Source organism: Lissotriton helveticus, chromosome 2_1, assembly GCF_964261635.1.
Source record: "Lissotriton helveticus chromosome 2_1, aLisHel1.1, whole genome shotgun sequence".
NCBI lineage: Eukaryota > Metazoa > Chordata > Amphibia > Caudata > Salamandridae > Lissotriton > Lissotriton helveticus.
This window is the reverse complement of record NC_136059.1, coordinates 1,543,961,669-1,543,988,756: the sequence shown is the minus strand read 5'-3', so window position 1 is coordinate 1,543,988,756 and position 27,088 is coordinate 1,543,961,669. Positions and strand designations below refer to the sequence as shown.

General features: G+C 47.4%; 1 protein-coding gene across 1 annotated transcript in view; it reads right to left on the bottom strand.

Moving 5' to 3' along the window:
• Positions 1-17,758, bottom strand: part of LEPROTL1 (leptin receptor overlapping transcript like 1) — a 97,848-nt gene extending 80,090 nt beyond the window's left edge. Inside the window, exon 1 of the mRNA XM_078676510.1 lies at positions 17,571-17,758. Within this exon, the coding sequence (XP_078532636.1) occupies positions 17,571-17,586 (16 nt within the window). The 5' untranslated portion in view covers positions 17,587-17,758. The remainder of the gene's footprint in view (positions 1-17,570) is intronic.
• Between the last annotated feature and the right edge of the window lie 9,330 nt (positions 17,759-27,088).

Sequence of the window (27,088 nt, the reverse complement as noted above, 5' to 3'; positions counted from 1 at the left end):
TTACCTAACTGCGGCGATTTGGTGCTGTGCCCGTGGCTTTTAGGTCAATGCGCTTGCGAATTGACCTAAAATGCGCGTGCACATCACCAAATCGCCGTCTGTTCCCTCAGCCGCACTCCTCCCACACCTTTGAAGTGAAGCTTAGCTTCACTTCAAAGGCCCCTGCTGCTTAACACCCTCTCCCCACTCCGCCCCCTCCCCTGCCCGCCATGTCGCATTTCTCCTCCCCCCCTTCTCTGCCTTCAATCCGTCTTGTTTTATAAGTGATGTAGGCGTAGGCGAATACATCACCAACAAGCACGTGTGTAAATTCCATTGTTTATAACAGCCGGTCTCTTTTTTCTTTTTTTTTAATTAGGTTTTATTGCGGTTTTGTATTTTTTGTTGCAGTAACTACTATATGCGCACTATTCACGTTCACTAGCCACGTACACCACGGGTCCCACGCTGCACTCCTTCACAGAGCGTCACCCTCCCTGCATCTGTTGATGTCAAAAATAAACAGCAAGTAGACAAACATTCCACCCGCGTGCAATGACAGACTTGCACGATGGATTAAATGCATATGTAAATGCTTCTAAATATTTGTACTTTTTTTTTTGTTTTTTTACTAAATGCTGCCCAGACACGAAGGCCGCTGGACTTCCTTGAAATAAACATCCTCTGTCTCCAGGGCTGTCTCTCAGGAAAGGGTCGCTTTAGACACCATAAATTGTGCTTGCTGCCCCCTCCCCGTACACTTAGCAGGCCCCCACACGGCGGCCTGCAACAATGGCAGGGGGGCGCCTCTCAACACATCATTAAGGCTGTTTTACCAAATGCAAATACAGCAGAGGCGCCTCAAAGACCGTCTCATCTCTCACCCTCACCCTCACTCACCCTCAACCCCTCACCCTCAACCCCTCACCCTCACTCACCCTCACCCTCACTCACCCTCAACCCCTCACCCTCAACCCCTCACTCACCCTCACTCACCCTCTCTCACCCTCTCTCACCCTCACTCACCCTCACTCACCCTCACTCACCCTCACTCACCCTCAACCCCTCACTCACCCTCACTCACCCTCACTCCCCCTCACCCTCAACCCCTCACCCTCAACCCCTCACCCTCACTCACCCTCAACCCCTCACCCACCCTCAACCCCTCACCCTCACTCAACCCCCACTCACCCTCAACCCCTCACCCTCAACCCCTGACTCACCCTCACTCTCACTCACCCTCAACCCCTCACCCTCAACCCCTCACCCTCACTCACCCTCACTCACCCTCAACCCCTCACCCACCCTCAACCCCTCACCCTCACTCACCCTCAACCCCTCACTCACCCTCAACCCCTCACTCACCCTCAACCCCTCACCCTCACCCTCCCTCACCCTCCCTCACCCACCCTCACTCACCCTCACTCACCCTCACCCACCCTCACCCACCCTCACCCACCCTCACCCACCCTCAACCCCTCACCCTCACTCACCCTCAACCCCTCACTCACCCTCAACCCCTCACCCTCAACCCCTCACCCTCACCCTCACTCACCCTCAACCCCTCACTCACCCTCAACCCCTCACTCACCCTCAACCCCTCACTCACCCTCACTCTCACTCACCCTCAACCCCTCACCCTCACTCACCGTCACCCTCACTCACCCTCACCCTCACTCACCCTCAACCCCTCACCCTCACTCTCACTCACCCTCAACCCCTCACTCACCCTCAACCCCTCACCCTCACTCACCCTCACCCTCACTCACCCTCACTCACCCTCAACCCCTCACCCTCACTCACCCTCAACCCCTCACCCTCACTCACCCTCAACCCCTCACCCTCACTCACCCTCAACCCCTCACCCTCACTCACCCTCACTCACCCTCACCCTCACTCACCCTCACTCACCCTCACCCACCCTCACTCACCCTCACCCTCACTCACCCTCAACCCCTCACCCTCACTCACCCTCACTCACCCTCAACCCCTCACCCTCACTCACCCTCACTCACCCTCAACCCCTCACCCTCACTCACCCTCAACCCCTCACTCACCCTCAACCCCTCACCCTCACTCACCCTCAACCCCTCACCCTCACTCACCCTCAACCCCTCACCCTCAACCCCTCACCCTCAACCCCTCACTCACCCTCACCCGCAACCCCTCACCCTCACTCACCCTCACTCACCCTCAACCCCTCACCCTCACTCACCCTCACCCTCACTCACCCTCAACCCCTCACCCTCACTCACCCTCAACCCCTCACTCACCCTCACTCACCCTCAACCCCTCACCCTCACTCACCCTCAACCCCTCACCCTCACTCACCCTCAACCCCTCACCCTCACTCACCCTCAACCCCTCACTCACCGTCAACCCCTCACCCTCACTCACCCTCAACCCCTCACCCTCAACCCCTCACCCTCAACCCCTCACTCACCCTCACTCTCACTCACCTTCACTCACCCTCAACCCCTCACCCTCACTCACCCTCACCCTCACTCACCCTCAACCCCTCACCCTCACTCACCCTCAATCCCTCACCCTCAATCCCCCTCAACCCCTCACCCTCACTCACCCTCACTCACCCTCAACCCCTCACCCTCACTCACCCTCAACCCCTCACTCACCCTCAACCCCTCACCCTCACTCACCCTCAACCTCACTCACCCTCAACCCCTCACCCTCACTCACCCTCAACCCCTCACCCTCACTCACCCTCAACCCCTCACTCACCCTCAACCCCTCACCCTCACTCACCCTCAACCCCTCACTCACCCTCAACCCCTCACCCTCACTCACCCTCAACCCCTCACCCTCAACCTCAACCCCTCACCCTCAACCCCTCACTCACCCTCACTCTCACTCACCTTCACTCACCCTCAACCCCTCACCCTCACTCACCCTCACTCACCCTCAACCCCTCACCCTCACTCACCCTCAATCCCTCACCCTCACTCACCCTCAACCCCTCACCCTCACTCACCCTCAACCCCTCACTCACCCTCACTCTCACTCACCTTCACTCACCCTCACTCACCCTCAACCCCTCACCCTCACTCACCCTCAATCCCTCACCCTCACTCACCCTCAACCCCTCACCCTCACTCACCCTCAACCCCTCACTCACCCTCACTCACCCTCAACCCCTCACCCTCACTCACCCTCAACCCCTCACCCTCACTCACCCTCAACCCTCACCCTCACTCACCCTCAACCCCTCACTCACCGTCAACCCCTCACCCTCACTCACCCTCAACCCCTCACCCTCAACCCCTCACCCTCAACCCCTCACCCTCAACCCCTCACCCTCACCCTCCCTCACCCTCCCTCACCCACCCTCACTCACCCTCACTCACCCTCACTCACCCACCCTCACCCTCAACCCCTCACCCTCACTCACCCTCAACCCCTCACCCTCACTCACCCTCACTCACCCTCACCCTCACTCACCCTCACACACCCTCACCCTCACACACCCTCACCGTCACCCTCACTCACCCTCACCCTCACTCACCCTCACCCTCAACCCCTCACCCTCAACCCCTCACCCTCACTCACCCTCACCCTCACCCACCCTCACCCTCACCCACCCTCACCCTCACCCACCCTCAACCCCTCACCCTCACTCACCCTCAACCCCTCACTCACCCTCACTCCCTCACCCTCACTCACCCTCACTCCCTCACCCTCACTCACCCTCACCCTCAACCCCTCACCCTCACTCACCCTCACCCTCACTCACCCTCACCCTCAACTCCTCACCCACCCTCAACTCCTCACCCACCCTCAACCCCTCACCCTCACTCACCCTCAACCTCACCCTCACCCTCAACCTCACCCTCACCCTCACTCACCCTCACCCTCACTCACCCTCACTCACCCTAAACCCCTCACTCACCCTCACCCTCACTCACCCTCAACCCCTCACTCACCCTCAACCCCTCACCCTCAACCCTCACCCTCACTCACCCTCAACCCTCACCCTCACCCACCCTCACCCACCCTCACCCACCCTCACCCTCACCCACCCTCACCCACCCTCAACCCCTCACCCTCACTCACCTTCAACCCCTCACCCTCACTCACCCTCAACCTCAACCCCTCACTCACCCTCACTCACCCTCACCCTCACTCACCCGCAACCCCTCACCCTCACTCACCCTCACCCTCACCCACCCTCACCCTCACCCACCCTCACCCTCACTCACCCTCAACCCCTCACCCTCACTCACCCTCACTCACCCTCAACCCCTCACTCACCCTCACTCCCTCACCCTCACTCACCCTCAACCCCTCACCCTCACTCACCCTCAACCCCTCACCCTCACTCACCCTCAACCCCTCACCATCACTCACCCTCAACCCCTCACCCTCACTCACCCTCACCCTCACTCTCAACCCCTCACTCACCCTCACTCACCCTCAACCCCTCACCCTTACTCACCCTCACTCACCCTCAACCCCTCACCCTCACTCACCCTCACCCTCACTCACCCTCAACCCCTCAACCCCTCACTCACCCTCACTCACCCTCAACCCCTCACCCTTACACACCCTCACTCACCCTCAACCCCTCACCCTCACTCACCCTCAACCCCTCACCCTCACTCACCCTCAACCACTCACCCTCAACCCCTCACTCACCCTCACTCACCCTCAACCCCTCACCCTCACTCACCCTCACCCTCACTCACCCTCAACCTCTCACCCTCACTCTCACTCACCCTCAACCCCTCACTCACCCTCACTCACCCTCAACCCCTCACCCTTACTCACCCTCACTCACCCTCAACCCCTCACCCTCACTCACCCTCAACCCCTCACCCTCACTCACCCTCAACCCCTCACCCTCACTCACCCTCAACCCCTCACCCTCAACCCCTCACCCTCACTCACCCTCACTCACCCTCAACCCCTCACCCTCACTCACCATCACCCACCCTCACCCTCACCCTCACTCACCCTCAACCCCTCACCCTCACTCTCACTCACCCTCAACCCCTCACCCTCACCCCCTCACCGTCACCCTCACCCTCAACCCCTCACCCTCAACCCCTCACCCTCAACCCCTCACCCTCAACCCCTCACCCTCAACCCCTCACCCTCACTCACCCTCAACCCCTCACCCTCACTCACCCTCAACCCCTCACCCTCACTCACCCTCAACCCCTCACCCTCACTCACCCTCACAACACATATTGTGTTACAATAGGTGTCACATTTGCGAAAGATAAAACTATTGGCATTGTAAATAACAAAGCTATTAATTTCGCTATTTTCAAAACAAGCACATAAATAAAAAATGTGTCCTTTACAATACCAATAGCTCAAACTTTCCTAATGCGAGACCTATTGCATTGCTGTGCTTCTCTCCCCTGCTGCACTCTCCTGCTCTCTATAGATGTGGCCTAACGACCAGAGCTGCCATCTAAGTGACGTAAATACAAAATATGTTGCATTCCAAATGCTATAGGTGTCACATTCGCGAAAGTTATAACTATTGGCATTGTAAATGACAAAGCCATCAATTTAGCAATTTTAAAAACAAACAAATAAATAAAAAATGTCATTTACAAGACCAATAACTACAACTTTTCTAATGCGAGACCTATTGCATTTCCAATGCTTGTTTAACTTTACTGTGGGGCGGGTGGCAACACAAAGAGAGGACATGTGGGAAGCTTCACAAAGGGAGGGCAAGCCAGGGGGCAACAAGGGGGAGGGAGGGAGGGGCTGGGAGCAAGCATACAGTCAACGGTGGGGCAAGCAATAACAACAGTATGAGGGGGCGGCTGGGAGCAAGCAAAACAATACAAGGATGGACACAAGCAACAACAATTCAAGGAAGGAGGGCAACATGGGTGGGCACAAGAAGCAACAACAGAAGGAGGGAGGGCCGTGGGGGTAGGGCAAGAAGCAACAACGGACGGAGGGAGGGTATTTGGTAGGAAGCAACAGTGGAATGAGCGATCAAGCAATATGGACAAAGGATGGCGGGTGGGTCAGGCCAAGCAACATGGACGGGGAAGGTGGGAGAAGTACATGTTATGTTATACAAAATATGCAAAGCACAGCTTTCACTCCCAAGGAGCATCATGGCACTATACAGAACACTAGTATACGCACACAGCCATAACTGGGAAATCAGACGAGTGATCTACAGAGAGCATCGGGGCATCAAAGATCCAGGTTTTCAGGGCTTTCCTAAAGATAGTCTCTGGTTGAATGAAACGTAGATGACTAGGAAGCAGGTTCCAGGCTTTGGTCTCTAGCACCACATTGATTTCCAGCCGTTAGTGATACAGGAGGCTTCAGAAGGTTCGCAGATGAGGATCTGAGGGGGCGGTGCATCACATAGTGAGCAAACCTGGACCGAAGATAGTAGGGACCTGAAGATCTAAAAGCTCTGTGGGTAATTACCAAGATTTTGAAAAGGACTCTTTTGTGGATAGGCAGCCTGTGTAGTCATTTTAGGGCAGCTGAGGCTGAGGAACCTCTGGGCCATTTTTAATACTAACCCTGCTGCTGCATGTTGGACCCACCTGTAATTTGTTTAAAACAGGCTTATTGGTCCCTGCATATTGGCTGTTGCAGTAACCGAGTTTCGAAGTGATTAGGGCCACTGCAACCGCCTTTCTAGCCATGCAGAGGAGTAGATAGAAAAACTTTTGGAAGGACTTTATCAAGTGAAAAGACGTCCCTGCCACTGCTAGGGATTGCTGGCGAAAGGAAAGTGATGAGTCAAATTTCACCCCCAGGTTCTTTACTACCTTCACTATGTTAGGAGGGGAGGGATGTTTATGGGCCACCATAGGTTGGGGGAAAGTATTTTTTTCCCCTAATAGCATTATCTCAGTTTTTTCCCAGTTACACTTTAGGTGATTTACTTTCATCCATTGAAATACCGCTGTGAGACAATGTTGTAAATTTTCTTCAGCCTGGATGGACTGTTTGTCTAATACCAGAATTAGCTGTGTATCGCCAGCATACAAAATTGTCCCAATGTTGAAAGACTATATCAGGCTGACAAGGGGGGCCATACAGGCATTGAAAAGCAGTGGACTTAGAATGGAGCCCTGTGGAACCCCAGAAAGCAGAGGGTTTTCTGCTGATCGATAGTGGCTGAGAGTGACGACTTGTCTTTGGTTGTGTAGAAAAGATTTTAGCCAAGCCGAGGCTAGATGAGAAATGCCATATGATTTGAGAAGGTCCAGTAAGAGGTCATGTGAGACCGTATCAAATGCGACTGATAAATATAATAGGATCAGCACAGCATTTTTCCCTTGGTCTAAAGCAGATTTAAGAGTTTCTGCAGTATACAGTAACGCTGATTCTGTTGAGTACTGGGGCCTAAAACCTGATTGATGAGGATGCAAGATATTCGCCTCTTCTAGATAGGACATGAGTTGAGTATGGACTAGTTTCTCAGTGATTTTACTAAGGTACGGAAGCAGGTAGATAGGACTAAGATTAGAAAGAGTGTTAGGGTCTGCAAGTTGTTTTTTCTGGAGAGGTTTCTCTGCTGCCTTACATTACTGTCCTCTCCTGTAAGTGGCCTCAGGGTTAGAGGAAGCTTGTGGTGTTGCTGCAGAAGCTGTACCTCTGATTTATGTTAGTAAAAAGAGTAGATAAACAACTTTTAATTCCCCCACCCAAATAAATCCCGCTTTCAAGGAGAAGGAAGGGGCTCTGGATGAATATGGAAGGGGGTGAAGAATGCAAGTATGGGAACGCAGAATGCTAGCTTCATCTGCACATGCAGAATAGATAAAGCACATGGAGCAGAAACGCCTGTGTCACCACACAAATGGTTTGCTGGTTACCACATGGATATCAGCAGCGCAAGCATTCCTTCATACATAGAGCAGGTATACACAAGCTGGAATAATACAGCCAACAGCATGAAATAAGAATTTAGTACTCATGTCAGTCAGAGCCAAAGTTAATTCTATTTATAAGTTAGAGAATTGGTAACAATAGACAACAGATGGCAGCACTGTCAAACCAGGCCTTAAATGGAAGCAAATATATGATGCACCATTCAGTAGAGATTTTATATGAACTATCATGGGCTTCAATAAAACAAATTGGTGCATGAACTTCTTTATAAGTTACTAACTTATAATGGTGATAACTTATCACCAGCCCCTGGGTTACATCACATCTCTGGGTCTGACTTTGCCAGGCGGATGAACAGAAGTTCCTGTTCCATGGCCCGAAGCAAAGCATCTGCCTCTGGGCTTCAGAACAGACACAGGCACAAGTGCTGGACGCTCTCTATCTCAACCCCCCTTCAGCAAGAAGTACCTAAACCCCCATGACTTCCTTCAAGTTGATGTTTTTTAACTTTATTTATTATGTTTGACTCAGCATTTTCTACCTGCTTAATTCGTTAATTATTACCAGTTCTCTATGGCATATTGCTATGTTATTTCTCACTGATTTATATGCTTGCCAATTTCAATTGCTATACTGTATGTTTTTTCTTATTCTTACTGTAACTATCTCTTACATACTGTTACCTTATTAATATTAATAAACTTATTTTGAACTGAAAAGAACAGACACAGGCCCTTATTCCAGCCTTCTTCGGCAGTGGCGCATTGCTTTGGGCTCCCTTACTAATTGATGCGAAAAGCAAGAATTTTGGACATAAACGTTTTGTAGCCTATTTTTTCACTTTGACACACATTGCATAATGTGCGTAAACAGCGTCAGCCGGAGTATTTTGCACAGGCAATTTTCTAACGCTCCAGCATGGGGAAGCTGCAAATATCCCATCCTCGTCGCCAATGCAAAGATGCCACAAAGTATAGGTAAGTCCAAACTTCTTTATTTAAGGAACATCTTGAAATACGACTGGCAGGGAAGGAGGATCACAGCAACTGCCCCTCCCTGTTCACAGGAAAACCTTCTGCTCACACATGAGGGAGTGAGGAGATAGATTTTTCCTTTACGTGCGGAATGTAGACTATCCCAACAGAAACTACGCAGGAAAAATAGTGCAGAAGAATTGATGCTGTTAGCAAAAAACAGATGCCGAGCTACATTAAACCTTCACAAATTGCAAGAATATTTCACAGGGCAGATGTTGCAGCCATCACCACTGTGGCACTCGGAAAATGTCCAGTGCTTTAACACATTTCAGTCTGTCTAAGCAACACAGTCAGGCAGAAACAAAACTCACCAGCCCGGCTTTATTTTAAGAGGGGCGGAGCCCAAGTTGGAGGCAAGCTTCTCTGTGATGTTGTTCGTCCCTTTGCATCACAGGCCATCTTTACATGAACAATAGGCGTTTCAGAACATTCATTTTTATCGTGGAAGATTCGTGAACAAGTTAGCGATATTTGAATGCCACGGACATGCTACCAACAGTGGCCTTTGGTGAAAATAACTGCAGAATGGGCCCCCAGGTGGACTGGGCAAAGCCGATGTCCCCCTGGGGTATTTTGCGCGAGGGACGACCTCACGCGTCCTGATTGGATGGCGGGTGAGTGGGAGGGGTTGAGTTCAAGCGCGGGGAGGGTGAGGGAGGTTTGACGTCACTCGGAGCGAGTGAGGAGAGCGGTGGTGTCGCGTTTGACAGGAACAGCTGTGAGGTTTTCCTGTCAGCGCGTATAATTGTTTTCTGGAGCTGTTTTTCGACGTCGCCTGGTTATCGGAAGAATTATGGCTGCTGAAGAAATTGCCAGAGAGGCAGTTCGAGCGCTGGTAGCGGTAGGAAGGTGCGACCTGTTACGTCCTGGAGCTGTGGTAGACACTTCTGTGGCAGTGAAGCGTCCTCGGCGTCTGGCATCTGAAGGAGTCGTGCGCGCTGTTGCAGCCTGCAGGTCTGTGACAGGTAATGTCTCTGGGGCTGCGTGTGACGATAAGGTGCCAGCAGTGAGAGCTAGGAGAGCGCGTTCAGTAAGCAGAGGAGGTCGAGGAAAGAAGCCCCCACCCCTGCGCTCAGCATCGGCTCCATGCGTTGAAAAAGGCAGCAGAGTGCTTTTTACATCTCCAGTCAGAAAGCGTGTTGGCCGGCGCGGAGGCAGAGTCAGCAGTATGTTTGACACGAGGGTGTCCCATATCCAGTTGGCTGAAAGGGCTGATGTCAGTGAGTTCAATGATGAGCTAGTCATCGTGTCACAGGCGCCTGAAGTGTCCATGGTGCAGTCTAACATAGCTGAGTCGCAGGCTATGCATCAAAGGTCAGAAGGTGTTTCGGCAGGCGGCAGCAGAATAGAAATAGCGCCTCAAGTGACTTTTGATGGTTTGAGGCATACTCTAGTGGATTATTCCAGTGATAGCGAAGGGGATGAATACGGACACTCAGGAGCTGGGGAAGGTGATGAATACATGGGCGGTGAGCAAGAGTTGGCGGACCTAATGCAGCAGGATGAGTTCATAGACTGCCGAGACATTGTGGTACCTCAGCCTAGAGGTTCCCCGAGGCACTTCATGGATGCAGATACTGTAGGGGATGAGGCATATTCTCAGTTTGCCTTGCAGGAGGGCCCAAGGGTGGGGGGTGATGATTGGGGTCAGCGAGTCACAGTTCGCAGTAAGGGGAGGGGCGGGGATTGGGGAGGCAAAGGGTGTGGGGGGCAAGCCAAGGAGAGTGGTGCATTGTTTCCGGAATCTAGGCCTCCGCCTGGGCCTCCTCAGGTGGATTTTGACGCGGGAGCCGGGCCACAACAGGGCCATTGGGTTTGGGTTGAACACGCTGAGATGCCAATGATGCAAAGGGCTGGTACATCAGCTCACCAGGTAACAGGTAGGTATGGAGCGGTTCCTCGCTGGAGCGGCGGGAACTTTACGGAAGGTTCAGGTTTTGCTCTGGATGGGCAGAATTCTCTTTCTCAAACAGCGAAGCAATGTGCGGCTTTTGGGGGAGGGGTAATGTCTAAAAGCGGATCTGGTGCGGATTTTGGGCCTACGACTCGGCGCTTTACACGGAGGCCTGAGTCTGAGGTAAATTATCAAAATATCACTGTGGCGTCTGACAATAGGCCAGGTACTAGTTTCGAAATTGCTGAGGTTGACAATGTACATGAGGAGGATGATGGAGATTTTGACAAAGAAAATGTTATCTATCCAAGAAGTAGGGTGTTTTCTGAAGTGGCGGGTGGTTTGGGTGGACGGGCGTCTGGTGGGAGGGGGGTAGGACAATTAACCTCTGCCAGTGTATTTCAGAGAGCTGGAGCGGTTCTCTCACCGGCACATAAGAAACATGGCGGACATCATCAACGTGATGGTCTTGAAGAAATTCGTTAACGTGCTTCGCAACTACCAGCAGGTAAGAAAGACTGGTGGGCTGCGTGGACACGGCCGTTGGCAAGTCGTTCAGGTGTTGCGCCTGAGGAGAGTGGAAATGGAGGGGTATTGATGCAGGGTCAGGAGTTGGGTGCGAGGGCAGAAGAGAGGCCGCAGTCCACTTCAGGGCCGGTAGGGCAGAAGGATAAAGAGGGAGGAGGGAGCCCTGTGTCATCAGTAGCTAGTTCAGTGCACAGTGCACCTCCAAATCTTAGCGGTACAAAATTGCCATATATGGGGGTGGCTATGCCCTTGGGTATCCATTTGTCCCAGAGAACTAGGCAGAGAATTTGGAGCACGATTATGTGGATATTTTCCGTCTTCTGCATAGGGATTTGCAAGCCAGAGAAGGGTCGAAGGAGGAGGAGTTGGAGTTGTCGCGCCGCCCAAAAGTGCCAAAAACAATAGAGAATTGGACGGCGGCATTCCTTATATATGCCAGTGTCTATTGTGAACATTATCCTGAGAGGGCTGTATCACTGTTTAAGTACATGGACATAGTTAGAAGGGCGCATTTACAGGCGGGAGGCTATGCTTGGTTAAATTATGACGAGGAATTTCGGGCGAGGGTGAGTTTATTTAATGATAAACCATGGGGAGAAGTGGATCAAGAGTTGTGGTTGCAATGGTTGTCAGGACATTCGTCTTCTAACACAATTCATACAGCAAGTGGGTTACCAATATCTTATCGGCCCTTTTCACAGCGTCCCGCCACATTGGGGGCGGGTGGTTTTGGAAGAGGTCAGTTGCCTACAACAGGAGCGTGTTGGGGTTTCAATAGAGGCTCCTGTGTGCGTCAATACTGTAAGTTCAAACATGAATGCGCACAATGTGGAGGTAGACATGCCATCTTTCAGTGCTTTCCTAACCACCAATTTGGGGGACCATGGGAGGGGGCAGAGGGGGCGCGGAACATTGCCACCACTTATTCCAAAAGGCTCCTACCCCAATTAAGTTACAAGCGATGAGGAGCTACCTGGAAATTTACACAGACAAGGAGGCGGCAGTTAAGTTGATTTGGGGTTTTCGGCTGGGCTTTCGAATTGGCTATCAAGGTCCTAGGCTATTGCGCTGGGCGGATAACCTCAAATCAGCGAAGGAATTGCCTGCGGTGGTGCGGACTAAGTTGCAAAAGGAGTTGGACTTAGGTAGAATAGTGGGACCTTTTTCACACTGCCCCTTGCCGAATCTGATGGTGTCACCTCTTGGTGTTATTCCAAAGAAGGCCCAAGGAGAGTTTCGGCTTATTCATCACTTGTCTTGGCCAGAAGGACAGTCAGTGAATGACTTTATATCGTCGAATGATTCGGCGGTATCGTACTCGTCAGTTGATGATGCTTTACTGATGGTTCGTCAGGCTGGGACAGGAGCAAACCTTGCGAAATGCGATATCCAGGCAGCTTTTCGTCTTTTGCCCATACATCCCATGGATTTTGAATTACTGGGTATGTATTTTGAGGGAGCATACTATGTGGACCGAGTGTTACCCATGGGTTGTGCTATTTCTTGCTCGCTATTTGAGACATTTAGCAAATTCTTGGAATGGTGTATCGTTCAGCGCTCCGGACATGCGGCAGTTTTCATTATTTAGATGATTTCTTGTTTGTTGGAAAAGCTGGTACGGAACAATGTTCCAACGTTTTGAAATGTTTTCAGGATATGGCAGATGAGTTTGGAGTGCCGTTGGCGGAGGACAAGACGGAAGGACCGACAACAACATTGGTCTCTCTGGGTATTGAGATCGACACCACAGCAATGGTGGCTCGCTTGCCGTTGGCAAAAGTACAAGAGATCAGGCTTTTTCTTCGAGAAGTGATTGGTGCCAAGAAAGTGCAACTGAGGCAGGTTCAGAGGCTTCTGGGTTACCTGACGTTTGCATGCAGGGTGGTAAGAGCAGGTCGGACCTTTTACAGGCGCTTGGGTTTTGCAATGGCGGGAGCGGTATTGCCGCACCATCACATACGTTTGACAACCAAAATCAAGGAAGATTTGCTGATATGGTTGAGATTTTTGGAGGAGTTCAATGGAGTGTCTGTCAATTTTGTGGCTGAAGACACAATATGGCAAGTACAAATTTTCTCAGATGCTTCTGGAGCCATGGGTTTTGGTTTGTTCTGGGAGGGACGGTGGTGTGCGGAGCTGTGGCCGCCACAATGGTTAGAACAAGGTCGTAGCATCGCCTTTTTAGAATTCTTTCCACTTTTGGTTGCGCTTCAGGTTTGGGGCGAAGAATTCAAGGACCGCTGCGTGTTGTTTCATATAGATAACATGGCAGTGGTGAGTCTGGTCAATGGGCAGCGGGCAAAAGATGTGCGGGTGCTACAGTTGTTGAGGGCGTTCATGTTGCGTGTCTTACAATTGAATATTGTTTTTAAGGCACAACACATCCCTGGGGTGAACAATTCAATTGCCGACGCTTTATCTCGTTGTCAGTAGCGGAGGTTTCGGGAGTTGGCACCCGGAGCAGACAGACACAAGACATCGATCCCTTCGAGCATGTGGGACCTGGGGAACTGAGGATTGCAGAGCTGATTGAGCAGTCGGTTGCGGGATCCACGAGACGCAGCTACCAGCTGGCATGGTCTGGTTTTCTAAGCTATGCTTCTCAGCGCGGCATGGACGGTACTGCAGTGCAAAATGAGCAGTTTATGTTGGAGTTTGTGTTATATTTGATGGATAAAGGTTGGTCCTATTCAACGATGTCAGGCAAGTTAGCGGGTATTTCCTTTTACAGTCAATTGTTGTTGGGGCATCAAGTTCAGATAGGTTTCCGTTTGAGACAAATGTTGAAAGGCTTTGGAAGAACCACGTGGCATGCTAAACAGTTGAGAGCTTCCATTACCTTTACTTTGCTACAAAAATTGTTAGGTGTCCTGCCCGTTTGTTGTTATAGTGAATGGGAATTGTTGCGTTTTAAGTTGTGTATGGTATGGTTATTTTTTGGAGCTTTTCGTATATCGGAGTTACTTGGGCTGCGTAATCAGGTGGGGATCCAAGCCTCGGATATTCAGGTCCTGGGAAGCGGGATTTTGCAGATTCATTTGAAGCAGTCAAAGACAGACCAAAAGGGGATGGGGATGTTGGTGAAACTGGGCAGGAGTGGGGTACAGGGTTGTTGCCCGGTGGAGGAGTGGGAAGCATTTGTTCAGTCTGCAGTGTTTAGAGAAGGACCAGTATTTTGCCATAAGAATAAAGTCCAGTTGACCTGTTCTCAATTTTTGGCGGTTTTGAGAAAAACTTTGGCATTGGTGGGGGAAAACCCGAAAGGTTTTGGGACGCACTCTTTTAGAATAGGTGCAGCTACTGAGGCGGCTAGGTTGGGTTGGGGGAGGGAAGAGTTGCAAAAAATTGGGAGATGGAAATCTAATTGCTGTTATAGATATGTCAGATTGTAATGTTTTAAAAAAAAAAAAAAATTCTCTGTGTATAGTATTAATGTTAGTTTTTGTTGTCACAGGTCGAGTTGCGGATTTCCCTCGCAAAAAGAGGACTTGGATTGTTGGTCACTCAATAGTAAAATGGGCTGCAATTTTTGCGGAACAGCAGCTTTGTGGGCGAGGTCTTGGCCTATATAGCAATGACCATGAGGTAATATGGAAAGGGGTTGGTGGGATGAAATGGAAGGAGTTATTTCCTTCGCTCTCCAAGCTGGCAGCGGCCTGGGGTATTCCAGATTTGATAGTACTGCATTTGGACGAAAACGATCTGGTGGACTTGTCTGGATTGGTGCTCATTAAACAAATGAAACTGGATTTAGCGGTAATCAAAGACAAGTGGGTGGGCACCCGGGTAGTTTGGACGGAATTTTTGTATAGAAGTCAATGGAGGGGGGCCAGGGTGCATGCGGCTGTGGAACGAGCTCGCCGCAAAGTGAATAGAGCTTTAAAAACATTTTGTACAGCAATGGGCATCACAGTGCGAACGCATGAGCATTTTAACAGCGACATGCTGCATTTGTTGAGGAATGATGGGGTGCATCTCTCACAGATGGGTCAATCATATTATCTCATGGAATTGAGGGATGCGTTGGCTAACTTGTGGTGTGTGGATTTGTGGTGCTCACAGAAAGACATTTAACACAAACATAAAAGGGGAAGTGACTTTGCTTGCATGAGGTCAATTGGCAGTTTCAAATGTGCCACTTAAGATGGGTCGACGTTTTTTGGGTGGGGCAGGAAAACTCAGAAGGTTTTCCTGGGTGGCGTGTTTTCAGGGATAGGTTAATCTAGAGCGGATTCATCCTTTCTCTAGGGGGAGGGTTTGGGAGGGTAGGTGGGAAAGAAAAGGAAAGATGGAAAATCATACTGATGGTTATGGAAACAAGTTATGGTTTGTTGGGAACAATAAAACATTGGGGAAAGGAAATGTATTTATGGTAAAGGTTTTGGGGAAATATAATGCAAAGTAGTGTTGGTAAAAGTTATTGTTGCGGGGTCTGTCTTTGGCTGTCTTGGTAATAAAGGTGACCTTTTATGCTAACAGTCAGAGTTGTGTGAGAGTCCTTATTTGCGCGATGGGCCCCCAGGGGGACTGGGCAAAGCCGATGTCCCCCTGGGGTATTTCGCGCGAGGGACGACCTCACGCGTCCTGATTGGATGGCGGGTGAGTGGGAGGGGATGAGTTCAAGCGCGGGGAGGGTGAGGGAGGTTTGACGTCACTCGGAGCGAGTGAGGAGAGCGGTGGTGTCGCGTTTGACCCGCCCACCCACCCTGGTTTTAAAAAAAGTCAGGGAAGGTGTTTTTTTGTTACAAGTTGTGTCATGTGGTCCTGTTGCCAAAAAATAAATAAATAAACAAATAAATAAATAAAATAAAATAATAAGAAATGTCACCTTAGGGCACTATAGGCAGACTCTTTTGTCTATGTTGTTGGCGTGTTTTCAGGGATAGGATAATCTAGAGCGGATTCATCCTTTCTCTAGGGGGGGGGTTTGGGAGGGTAGGTGGGAAAGAAAAGGAAAGATGGAAAATCATACTGATGGTTATGGAAACAAGTTATGGTTTGTTGTGAACAATAAAACATTGGGGAAAGGAAATGTATTTATGGTAAAGGTTTTGGGGAAAAATAATGCAAAGTAGTGTTGGTAAAAGTTATTGTTGTGGGGTCTGTCTTTGGCTGTCCTGGTAATAAAGGTGACCTTTTATGCTAACAGTCAGAGTTGTGTGAGAGTCCTTATTTGCGCGATATAACTGTTGCCGAGAAACACCATAATCGCAAGAGCTACACTATAGTGGCATTACTAATTTCATACAAAAAATGCTAATGTACAACTAAACAAAACAAAAAACGTGCTGTATAATAACATTTCAAACATCCCACAGGCATGCCTAGCGAGTTTGAAAATTGTTTTCCAGTGGAATGCATTTATGCATTCAAACATTGTTTACAAGTGGATCGGCATATTGGGACCTTTCAACAAATCTTGATTATAGCGTGCCGTCCTTCGTGTACAGGAAATAAGGCAAAAAATAAACATATATGAGGAATGTAAACACAAAGTAGAATGTAGGCGACATGTAGCGGTTTACAAGCACTCTAAATAAATCATATGAATGGTGGAGAATTGGGGTTATCAATGACTGCAACAACATCTTTCCACACTAGGTGAAGCAGGGCCTATAGAGCGTTTCCACATTAAGAAATCGATCTCTAAACACAAAAGACCGTTGTTCCGTTTACACTGCGACTTCCTTCCTGTGAGGTCACATGCCGGAGGCTGCCGCAGATATGCGGCTTCCGGTGTGGGTGACATCAGGGACTGATAGTGAAATGTAAACAAACCAGGTGTTAGCCCCAAAAAGTAGACGTGGTCAGAAAGCCCAAATGCCCTCTACTCGAATACTCTTAGGCACGAAGAGAAGCACAGTTATAGCTATAAAAACACACACAATAAAGGACTACAAAATGTGTTCAACATAAACCGGACTATTAACGTTGGTGTGTGGGGGAGGGGGGTAATAATACACCTTTTGGAAATTGAGTAATATAAACACACAAGCAAACGTAAAACCTGGTATCATCGTCGTAAAATGAGTCACTGTGGATGCTGGAGGCGGAGCCACATCGAAGCTCACGAGCATCCTTAAATGTAAAGATGCCCCACGCGCTGCCTCGGCTTTGGAAAGATAACAAAAGGGCCATTCACTGTACGCGCCCTGTTTTGCCCCGTTGCTTTGAAGTTGGATCAACTGCAGGTCGGCTTATACTCCTTCTGCGGCCTAAGCACGAAGGACCCTGGCAGTTCATCCCACTCACTCTGCCCCTACATATGCCCTCACTCGCCCCTGTACCTTTGATGCCAGCCATGGCGCCGTTACCGAGGGGCCGCGCCGCACCCGCAGGAACAAGGGACCCTCTGGCAGCTGAGCGGCGGCGCTGGTGTGTGCGGCAGGCCCGGGCTCCCGTCACTTCCTCCTGCGCAGTAGCAGCGACCGCGGCCCCCGTGCAGCCAGGCCCCTCCCTTCCAGTCACGGGCCTCCCGGCCGCTACACTTTCGTTTTCTGCTTCTGCGGCTTTTGTTTCACGTTGTTGTCGCTCATGGGTAGGGAATAAGTCGTGCTTTGTTCTAGTCTGTCTGTCCATGCACGAAACCGGTTCCTTCGAATTTATGTTACACAATATAATTCGTCTGCAATGAAGGCATAGGGTTTTGTAGATAACAAATGCTGTTGTAGATAACACTAACATCTTCATACTTGCCAATGTTTTAAAAGAAGACAATGGGACTCTTTAAGGAAATAATAGGGGGGGGCAGGCGGTAGACCGCCAAAATAAAGCCATTTTGTGCTTCAAAAATCGCGAGTCTCCAGTGTGACTCAGATCTATTGGCATGTATGCACTTGCTGGCCTAAACATAGAAGTGGGGGAACTAACCAAATTAGGCAGGATGCAACTGACATCACAGCATGTGACTTCATGTGTGTGACATCACAGCATATGGAATCACAGGAAGTGACATCAGAATCAGAAAATAGCTTTATTCGATTTCATGGGTTAAAATCATAAAAGCACAGCATAAAAATAATACAATAGTTTTCATTTCTCAGTAATACGTTCCCAGAATGTTATTTACGAAGCTCATTTAACAATCTTATATTTCTTTAGTTCATGGACAATCTGCATCATATTACATTTTTTAAAAACATGGCAACTAGATACATGGTCATCTCATCTTCTAACATCCTTAATTTCAATAATGCCGGTCTACATTGCCTTAAACCCCATATTTTAAGTAACAGTTTTAAATACTTAATTCTGTACATTGTATAAAATTTACAAAACAAGGTGCAATGTATCAGTGACTGCTTTGATATGTCATCGCAGGGGCAGGGTGTCAAGTCGCTTGACCAGGTGTTCAATTCAGGAAATGTAATCATCCTGAAAAGGTTTCCCCCCCCAAAGCGTGTCAATATCATCCTAGTATAACAACTTTGAAAGTTTATCAGGTATTTCTGAATACCCTTTCCTTGCGTGATAATGTCACTTTCAATCACCGAGGCTTTTTTACTCTCCAACTGCCACCGTTTATTCTCTAGGAAAATAAGGCAGATGTCTTTTAACTTTTTCCTCGGAATGTTTCCTAACTTAGACGGTGTGTGGAAAAATTCAGGATGCCAGATCTCTTTAAGAAATCTCTTTACGTAAATGAACCAATCAATATTTGAGGCCCCCTGTAGCTTGAGACAATCTTCTATAATATTTCTATTTAATTCCGTCTCAGGCGATGTCCAGATCTTATGCCACAAAAGTACGGGGCTCAATTTGATAAGGTCTGTAATATAATCTAAGCCTAACTCCTTGTGACACACATAAATTGACATTGTCTTAGGGGCCGCCAACAAGTATCTGAGGAAAGCATTTTCACATCATTGTATTTCTAGAGTATTTGCAATCCCCCATATTCCCGCACCATATACAACAGTTGATAGGCATTTAGATTTATAAATTTCCAACAAAACATTTACTGGTCTGCCTCCTAATCTATATGCAAATTTTTGTACAGCCCCAATTGTCTGAGAAAAAGCTAGTTTCCTGACATTTGCGGCCTCCATCCAACTTCCATTTCTGTGAAAGATAATCCCCAAGTAGGAGAAGAATTTAGTTGATTCTATTTTCGATTTCTTGAGAAACACGTTACAGTAAGTATTTCTTTTATGTGTACAACACATACTGAACGTTTTCCCTGTGTTAATTTTGAAGCCCCTCTTACTCATATAATCTGAGAAAGATGAAAGCACTCTCTGTAGACCGATCTGGGTCCTTGCCATGAGCACCGCATCATCGGCATAAAGTAAAATTGGGGCAGGGCTACCTCCTATTTGGGCAAAATTCTGTTTTTCACGCATAAGGTGTATGGCCACATTATTAATATAGAGGTTAAATAAAAAGGGTGCCAAGATGCAAGCTTGGCGTACGCCTTTTTTATTGGGAATTTAGAGGTACATTGACCGTTTTTGCCAAAACGTACTTTGGCACCCGCTCCTCGATATAATTCCTTTATAAAAATCAGGATGTTGAAATCAACGCCTATTTCTAGCAGAGTGTCGAATGCCGAGCTAAGGTCGACAAAGGTTAAAAAAAGATTGCCTTTTTTTGCTATCATATATTTGCCAATCATTACTGCCAGGTTCAACCCTTGTTCTACCGTGCCCACCCCTGTTTTAAACCATATTTAAATTTTGATAGTACTCCCGTGTCATCTGCCCATGTCTGAAGTCTGTTTAATATCACCCGCCCTGCTACTTTCATCAGAGAATCTAGCAGCGAGATAGGTCTGTAGCATTTTGGATTATTTCGATCCCCCTTCTTGAAAATAGGGAGCACAATTGCCTCCTGCCAGGAATTTAAGAACCCTTTTTTGTTACAGCTATTTAAAACCTTAGTTAAAAGGGGAGCCCATAGGATAGGTCCACATTTGTCCTATATATGTTCACAGGGACCCCATCTGGCCCTGGGGCCTTTCCTGCAGCACTATCCGTAATTGCCAGTTCAACCTCAGGCAGCGTAAAACTGATGTCCAAAGGGAATGCACTTTGTAAATTATTGTCCGATATCGGGTTCCTTAGTATCTGGGCACTCCCTACTAAATTATCGTTTTTATATAGATCAGTAAAGTAGGCTACCCAGTCACCTTCATCAATCGCCATCTCCACAGTGTCAGTATTCCTATCTAGGAAGAAAGATGCATTCACCGCCTTCCAAAAACCTGTCGTATCTTTCAATACGCAGGCTTGTTGCAAGGTTTGCCATGCTTCCTGTTTCAGCCCATTTATTCTCGCTTTTATGGCAGCGTGGTATAATTTCCTAGCCTTTCTTATCTCAGGGAGATTTTTCGACTCTCTTTTTAATGTAGTTATCAGAGCTTTGTGCATCTTCCTACATTGAAAGTGCAAACCATCCATTGGTTGTTTTACCGGAATGTTTTTTCTAGGTTCCAGTTAAGGTCTTATTTATTTCTTGTGAAATATCGAGGAAGGCAGTAATAACTGCAGCATGGTCATTTTCTTCCTCTAGACACGCCACAAAATCTTTATAGTGGCTTTTTATTAGTCCCTGAAGAAAATCTACAGGATCGACTCTGTTCCATTTTATGAAATAGCCATTTAGTTTAGCTAAAGTTAACCTATAGCTGTATATATTATCGATGGCGTCTTTTGGTTTACTGTTCTTCTGATTTATAAAATATAGTGACAAACTGATTGGAAAATGATCACTTAATCCAATAGCTCCCGTTTCAAATTCAGAAACATTGCAAGAATGGCTGTTTGATACCAGAAGAAAATCAATTAATGTATTGGATCCCCTGCCATTAAAAGTAGGGTTGAAGTCCACTTGGGGTGAACAAAGTTCATTAGCGAACCCCAGATCAGGAAGTGACATCACAAACCATGACCTTACAGGAAAAGACATCACAAGAAGTGACCTCAGATCTCAACACCTCACACATGTATTTATTTAGCAGGTTTATCATGAGTACATTTGAGCTCATTATGAGATTTAATGAATGAGATTTTGCATCGGGGTTTTACCAAAAAAGTGATGCAAACCCACCGTCAAATCTGGTTCTCAACTTCTACATTTAGGGTCAGGTTATAATAGTATTGTGTTGCCTTTATGCAGTGGTCGAAGTGGGGAAAAAAAGTAGGGGAACTGTGGTGGAGAATCAGTGGGCGGGAATAACTGAAGATTGAATCAGTGGGCGGAGTCAGGGGTGTGGTTAGAAATAGCAAAACATACCAATTTTTTGTACGTTTAGCATTTCATTGACCAGTTACAGCTTATAACGTTATTTAATTAAAAAATGGATAAACTTGTTTATTTGAGGTTTAATTCAGGAAAAAGCAAACACTCATAGGGAATACAGGTTTATGTAAAGTGTGTGAAATATAAGCAGGAACAACATGTTACCTTAATGCTTTTACTCTCATTGTTCGAAAATCCATGATTATTTTTTGTCTCAAACATTGAGGTCATGAATACAGGGCTGCTCCTGTACACATGTGTTAAGCAAGGCTCAGAAGAGAAAGGGACTCTTCAGGAGAATCTAGACTCACGGAAACCCCCAAAGGCTCCTTCATATTCATGTCAGCCAGCTAGCTGCTCAATCATAATATAGCATAAAGAACAACTGGTGGACAGAATGCAGAACAATATCATACATTCACCCCAGTACAGCGATCTGGGCCTAAATCCATTGTTTCTTTACTCACCAGGCCATTCCAGTTTTGACCCAGCCATATGCAAACCAGTCTTGATCCTGCACTCAATGGGAACAGTCCAGCCCGAACTGCCAGGCCAGGTCCTCCCTGAACTGGAAACAAGCATCCTAGGACTGGTTTCGGGCTTTCAGCCCTCATCAGCCAGGATAGCTTGATTCCAGTGGCATGGACAGAACGGGACTCATGTCTGAGCAAACTTGTCCCACTCGGGTGACAAATGCAAAAAAGAACAATTGATGGACAGAATGCAGAACAATGTCATACATTCACCCCAGTTCAGAGATCTGGAATTAAATCCATTGTTTTTCGCTCGCCATGCCATTCCAGTTTGGACCCAGCCATATGCAAATCAGTCTAGATTCTGCGCCCAATGGGAACAGTCCAGCCCGAACTGCCAGGCCATATGTATTCATGTGTCCTTTCATTCAGGAAGTGAACACAAAGCAGTACCCACTGAACTATGCACATAACATATTGCTCTTTGATATGCATGGTACATGTTCTTTGCAGCAGGCATATTACCCCTCTGCACTACTGTCAGGACTCCCAGGCTCCAAATCGGAGTTTTGATGTATAAGAAGGAAGGTTGCAGAACTCAACAACAAAGACAGTGCAGGTGGACAGAGCTAACTTGGCAATGGCGCCTTAGATTGGCCGCCAGAAACGAGCTAGAGTCAGCAGTCTAGTTTTCCGCTGTAAACACGGCGGAGCCCAGGTGAAGCGCGCGTTGGTTTAGAACTGCGCACTTCACCGAGAGATTCACGGCGTTCAGGAGTGTTTTCAGTAACCGGAGTTCACGTTCGTAGTTGTGCTTGTTAAGCGCATTTAGGGCTTCCCTGAAGGTAGTTAAATCCCTAGTTAACCTCTTGAGTATATTTACCTCCAAGGAGAGATTTTGCGTTCAACACCGAAGACCAAGTTTTCTCGCTGCGAGTGTGGTGAAAACAGCGCCTCTCGGCTTCACTCGTCTGAGGAGTCAGCTGCTGACGGAAAAGATGGCAATTAATCTTCGGCACGTCTGTGAAGCAGAAACAGACGAAAGCTAAGTGTGACAAGTTATTTTTCATGAAGTAAAATTCGTGCCTCAGTTTAAGTAACAGTTTAAATGTAAATAAAGCCAATACTTACCGCAATAGCCAGCATAAGGAACAGGGCAATTCAACTGGCTTAACTGCAGTAGAAGAATCTGTAAAATAACGAAAAGAAATGGAAGATTGAAAAAGATGAAGAATGTTATGGACAAGTGAATAATAGAATAATAGAAGTGGACAGGCAGAACAGATTAAAGGCTGCGAAGAAGGAACAGAAAGAAACACGTAGCTGGAAATAGTAAAGAAGCCAAGGAAAAGTGAGTAGAACTAAATAGGGAGAGATAGAGTAGAAAAATAAATAGAAAAGCCAAACTAAAAATAGGAGTTCTTATTTTACAGGAAAGGAGACCTAGTCCAGACCAAACAAGATACATAGAAGAAAAGACTAATTGAAGTGAATAGAAGAGGAGCAAGTTTTCTGAGAATTCAGGGTAAGGAGATAGATTAGAAGAGAAGTAAATAGCATAGAGTAGATTAGACTTGGTATGTTAATATTGTTCCTTGCCTACAGGTTGCACCGACGGTGAAGTCTGCAGGATGGACCACCAGAGGAACCCATCAGAACAGTCTCTTCTCTCTTTTTTGTTATTTTATCCACTTTCCCCCTTCCCCCTCGATAGCATTCTTAGAGACTTGTGAATTAAGCTCTGAGTTGCTGTCTGGGTGGATTCGGGATCAAGCATCTCTGTTCCTGTGTATCCTTTACAGTAAACAATTGTTAAGTCTGACAGAGTGAAGTGCCCACGTTGCATTTTACACCTGAACAGAGATGGCAGAAGGAATTGACTTGCAAGGATTAGGAACCATTCTAGATACCATACAAAAGGAGTTGAGTGCAGTCCGGGAGGAAAATCAAAATCTTAGATTAGAGGTAGTCAACTCTAGGAAAGAGACAGCTGAGTTAGCGCAAAGGCTTAGGCACACTTTGGGTTCAGGGTCTGAGGCTCTGGGCACACCATCAGACAGTGCAAACAAAGTAACAACACAAGTAATTCACTTCTTATCACCTGTTATCCCATTAGCAGCTCCCGAGAGATTTAGTGGAGATCCACAGAAGGCGCAAATATTCATCACACAGTGTTCACTACATTTCATGTGCCGCCCTTCGATTTTCCCAGATGCGCAATCAAGGGTTGCCTTTGTGTTGTCGTATCTGAGCGGAGACTCAGCGTCCTGGACTTTGCCTTTAATCTCAAAAGATGACCCAATATTGCGTAATTATAAAAGCTTCAAGGAGGAGTTTCTTTGAATATTCGACAGACGACGGATATCTCAAGCTGTAGACAATGAGTTGCTTGACTTGAAACAGGGAAATCGAGACGTGGTCTCTTATTTAGTCCAGTTTAATAAGCTTGTGGTGGAAACAAACTGGCCTGAGAGCAAAAGAGCAGCGGTGTTTTACCGCGGGTTAAGAGACGAGTTAAAAGATGTGTTAGCTGGAATACCGAACAGACCTACAGAAATCTCTGCCTTGGTGGACTTAGTTTTGGAGATAGATTTCCGCCAAGGAGAAAGGAAGGGCGAGAAGAAGAAAGAATTCAAGGCCGTGGTTCCAAGATTTGATCGAGTTCGGTCGGAAGGAGGACGAACTTATGAAGGTCAACAGGGGGTAGAACCCATGCAGATCGGAACAATACGAGGCCCTCTTTCAAAAGAAGAAAAAGAGAAAAGAAGAAGCAACCACCTATGTATGTACTGTGGATCTGGAGGTTATTTTGTGAGGAACTGTCCCAAGAAACCCGAGACAAGTTTTAAGCCGACGGAAAACTAATAACACCACCAATTGTAGGAGTTGGATTGGTGGATGCGACCCTAGACAAAACTCCAGGAGAACATAGAGTGGCTAATACCCTAAATTCTGCCGCTCCGCATTTAATTCTATTTATGAAGGCTAAATTCAGACATGTGACGCTGGTGGAGGTTTCAGTAATGATCGACTCCGGCGCCACTGGGAATTTTTTTGATTTGAAGTTTGCAAGTAGAATGGGAATCCAGGCTCTCAAAAAATCCAAGAGCGAACCCGTCAGGGCAGTGGACGGAACCAATTTGTCTTCAGGACCAATAGTGAGTCACACGGAAATAATACAATTGATTTCAAACGATGGGCATGAGGAGGAGATCCAGTTTAACTTAATCGTTGCCCCCCAATTTCAGTTGATACTCGGGCTTCCCTGGCTTACCGAGCACAATCCGACAATAAATTGGAGTATGAGAACCATTGAGATGGATTCGAACTATTGTTTGGAAAATTGTTTTGGAGGCCAGCGGGCTGATCGAGGGGTAAATCCTGCACATTTGTTGTGTCAGACAGAAGGTTCCATTTGTGTAGTCCAAGTGCAAACAATACCCGAGGAGTACCAGGATTTTGAAGATGTTTTCAATGAAGTTGAAGCAGAACAATTACCCCCCCACCGAGTTTACGACTGTAAGCTTGAAATTGAACCGGGTTCAAATTTGCCTTGTAGTCGTGTGTACGCCCTAACAGAGAAAGAGCACCAACACTTACTGGAGTATTTGGACAAGTACTTAGCCAATGGTTTTATTCGTCCTTCTCAATCTCCCGTCTCTTCGCCTCTGTTCTTCGTGCCAAAGAAAGAGGGGGATTTAAGGACGTGCATCGATTACAGAGCCATCAACAAGATTACAAAGAAAAATCGCTATCCATTACCACTGATATCCGTCTTGCTAGACCAAGTGAAGGGAGCAGCGATATACACGAAACTAGACTTGAGAGGGGCATACCATCTGGTGAGAATGAAGGAGGGAGATGAATGGAAAACCGCCTTCCGGACAAGATTCGGCTTGTTCGAATATCAAGTAATGCCCTACGGGCTTTGCAACGCTCCTGCTTCCTTTCAGCATTTTATAAACGATGTCCTGAAAGAATTCATTAACCAGTGTGCAATTGTGTACATCGATGACATACTTATTTACTCAGTGGATAAGGAACGACATCAGGATCAGGTCAGAGGAGTTTTGCAGAAATTGAGAGAGAACAGTTTGTTTGTAAAACTTGAAAAATGTGCTTTCAGTGTTTCACAAGTGGAATTCTTGAGGTTTGTCATCTCACACAGGGGTATTCTCATGGACAAGAAGAAAATTGAGGCAGTGGTGAATTGGAAATCTCCCGAGAGTGTTAAAGAGGTCCAAAGCTTCATTGGGTTTGCTAACTTCTACAGGAGGTTCATTAGTGAATTTTCGCATAAGATCTTGCCACTCACCCGGCTACTTAAGAAAGGGCTTAAGTTCGAATGGACAGCGGAAGCAGAAGAGGCCTTCCAATCCTTAAAGAACAACTTTACTACTGCCACGATTTTGCAACATGCGGATCCAACTGAACCTTTCTATGTACAAACCGATGCCTCAGATCAAGCTGTTGGAGGAGTCTTGTCACAATGAAATAAGTTAACCGGCCAATTACATCCTGTTGCTTACCGCTCACGTAAATTGAGTCCAGCAGAAGTTAACTACACAATTACAGAGAAAGAACTGTTGGCTATAAAAGACGCCTTTAAAGAATGGCGACATCATTTGATGGGAGCACAACATCAAGTAACTGTATACACGGATCACAGAAATATAAAAATTTTAAAGACAGCAAGAACTCCAACTCCAAGACAGTTACGCTGGTCGCTGTACTTTGCTGATTATGACTTCGTCATTACCTACAGACCGGGAGCCCAAAATGGAAAAGCGGATGCACTATCCAGAATAGACACAGAAAATCAGAAGACTCCTTTAGAAAATCAATCAATTATTCCAAGTGAGAAAATAATTGGAGCAACTACTTCAATCAATCTCGAACCAAGTATCATGAACGCAATAGATGCTGAAACCATGCAAAGATGGGCAAAGGAGGAAGAAGGTAGAAGAATCCTAAATCAGCTGCCTTATTTTCACGAAGCCTTGTATATCCCCACCAAGGAGTTACAGCTACAGATTATGAAAGAGTGTCATGATGCGAAACTAGCTGGGCACAAAGGAGAGGCAAAGACCAAG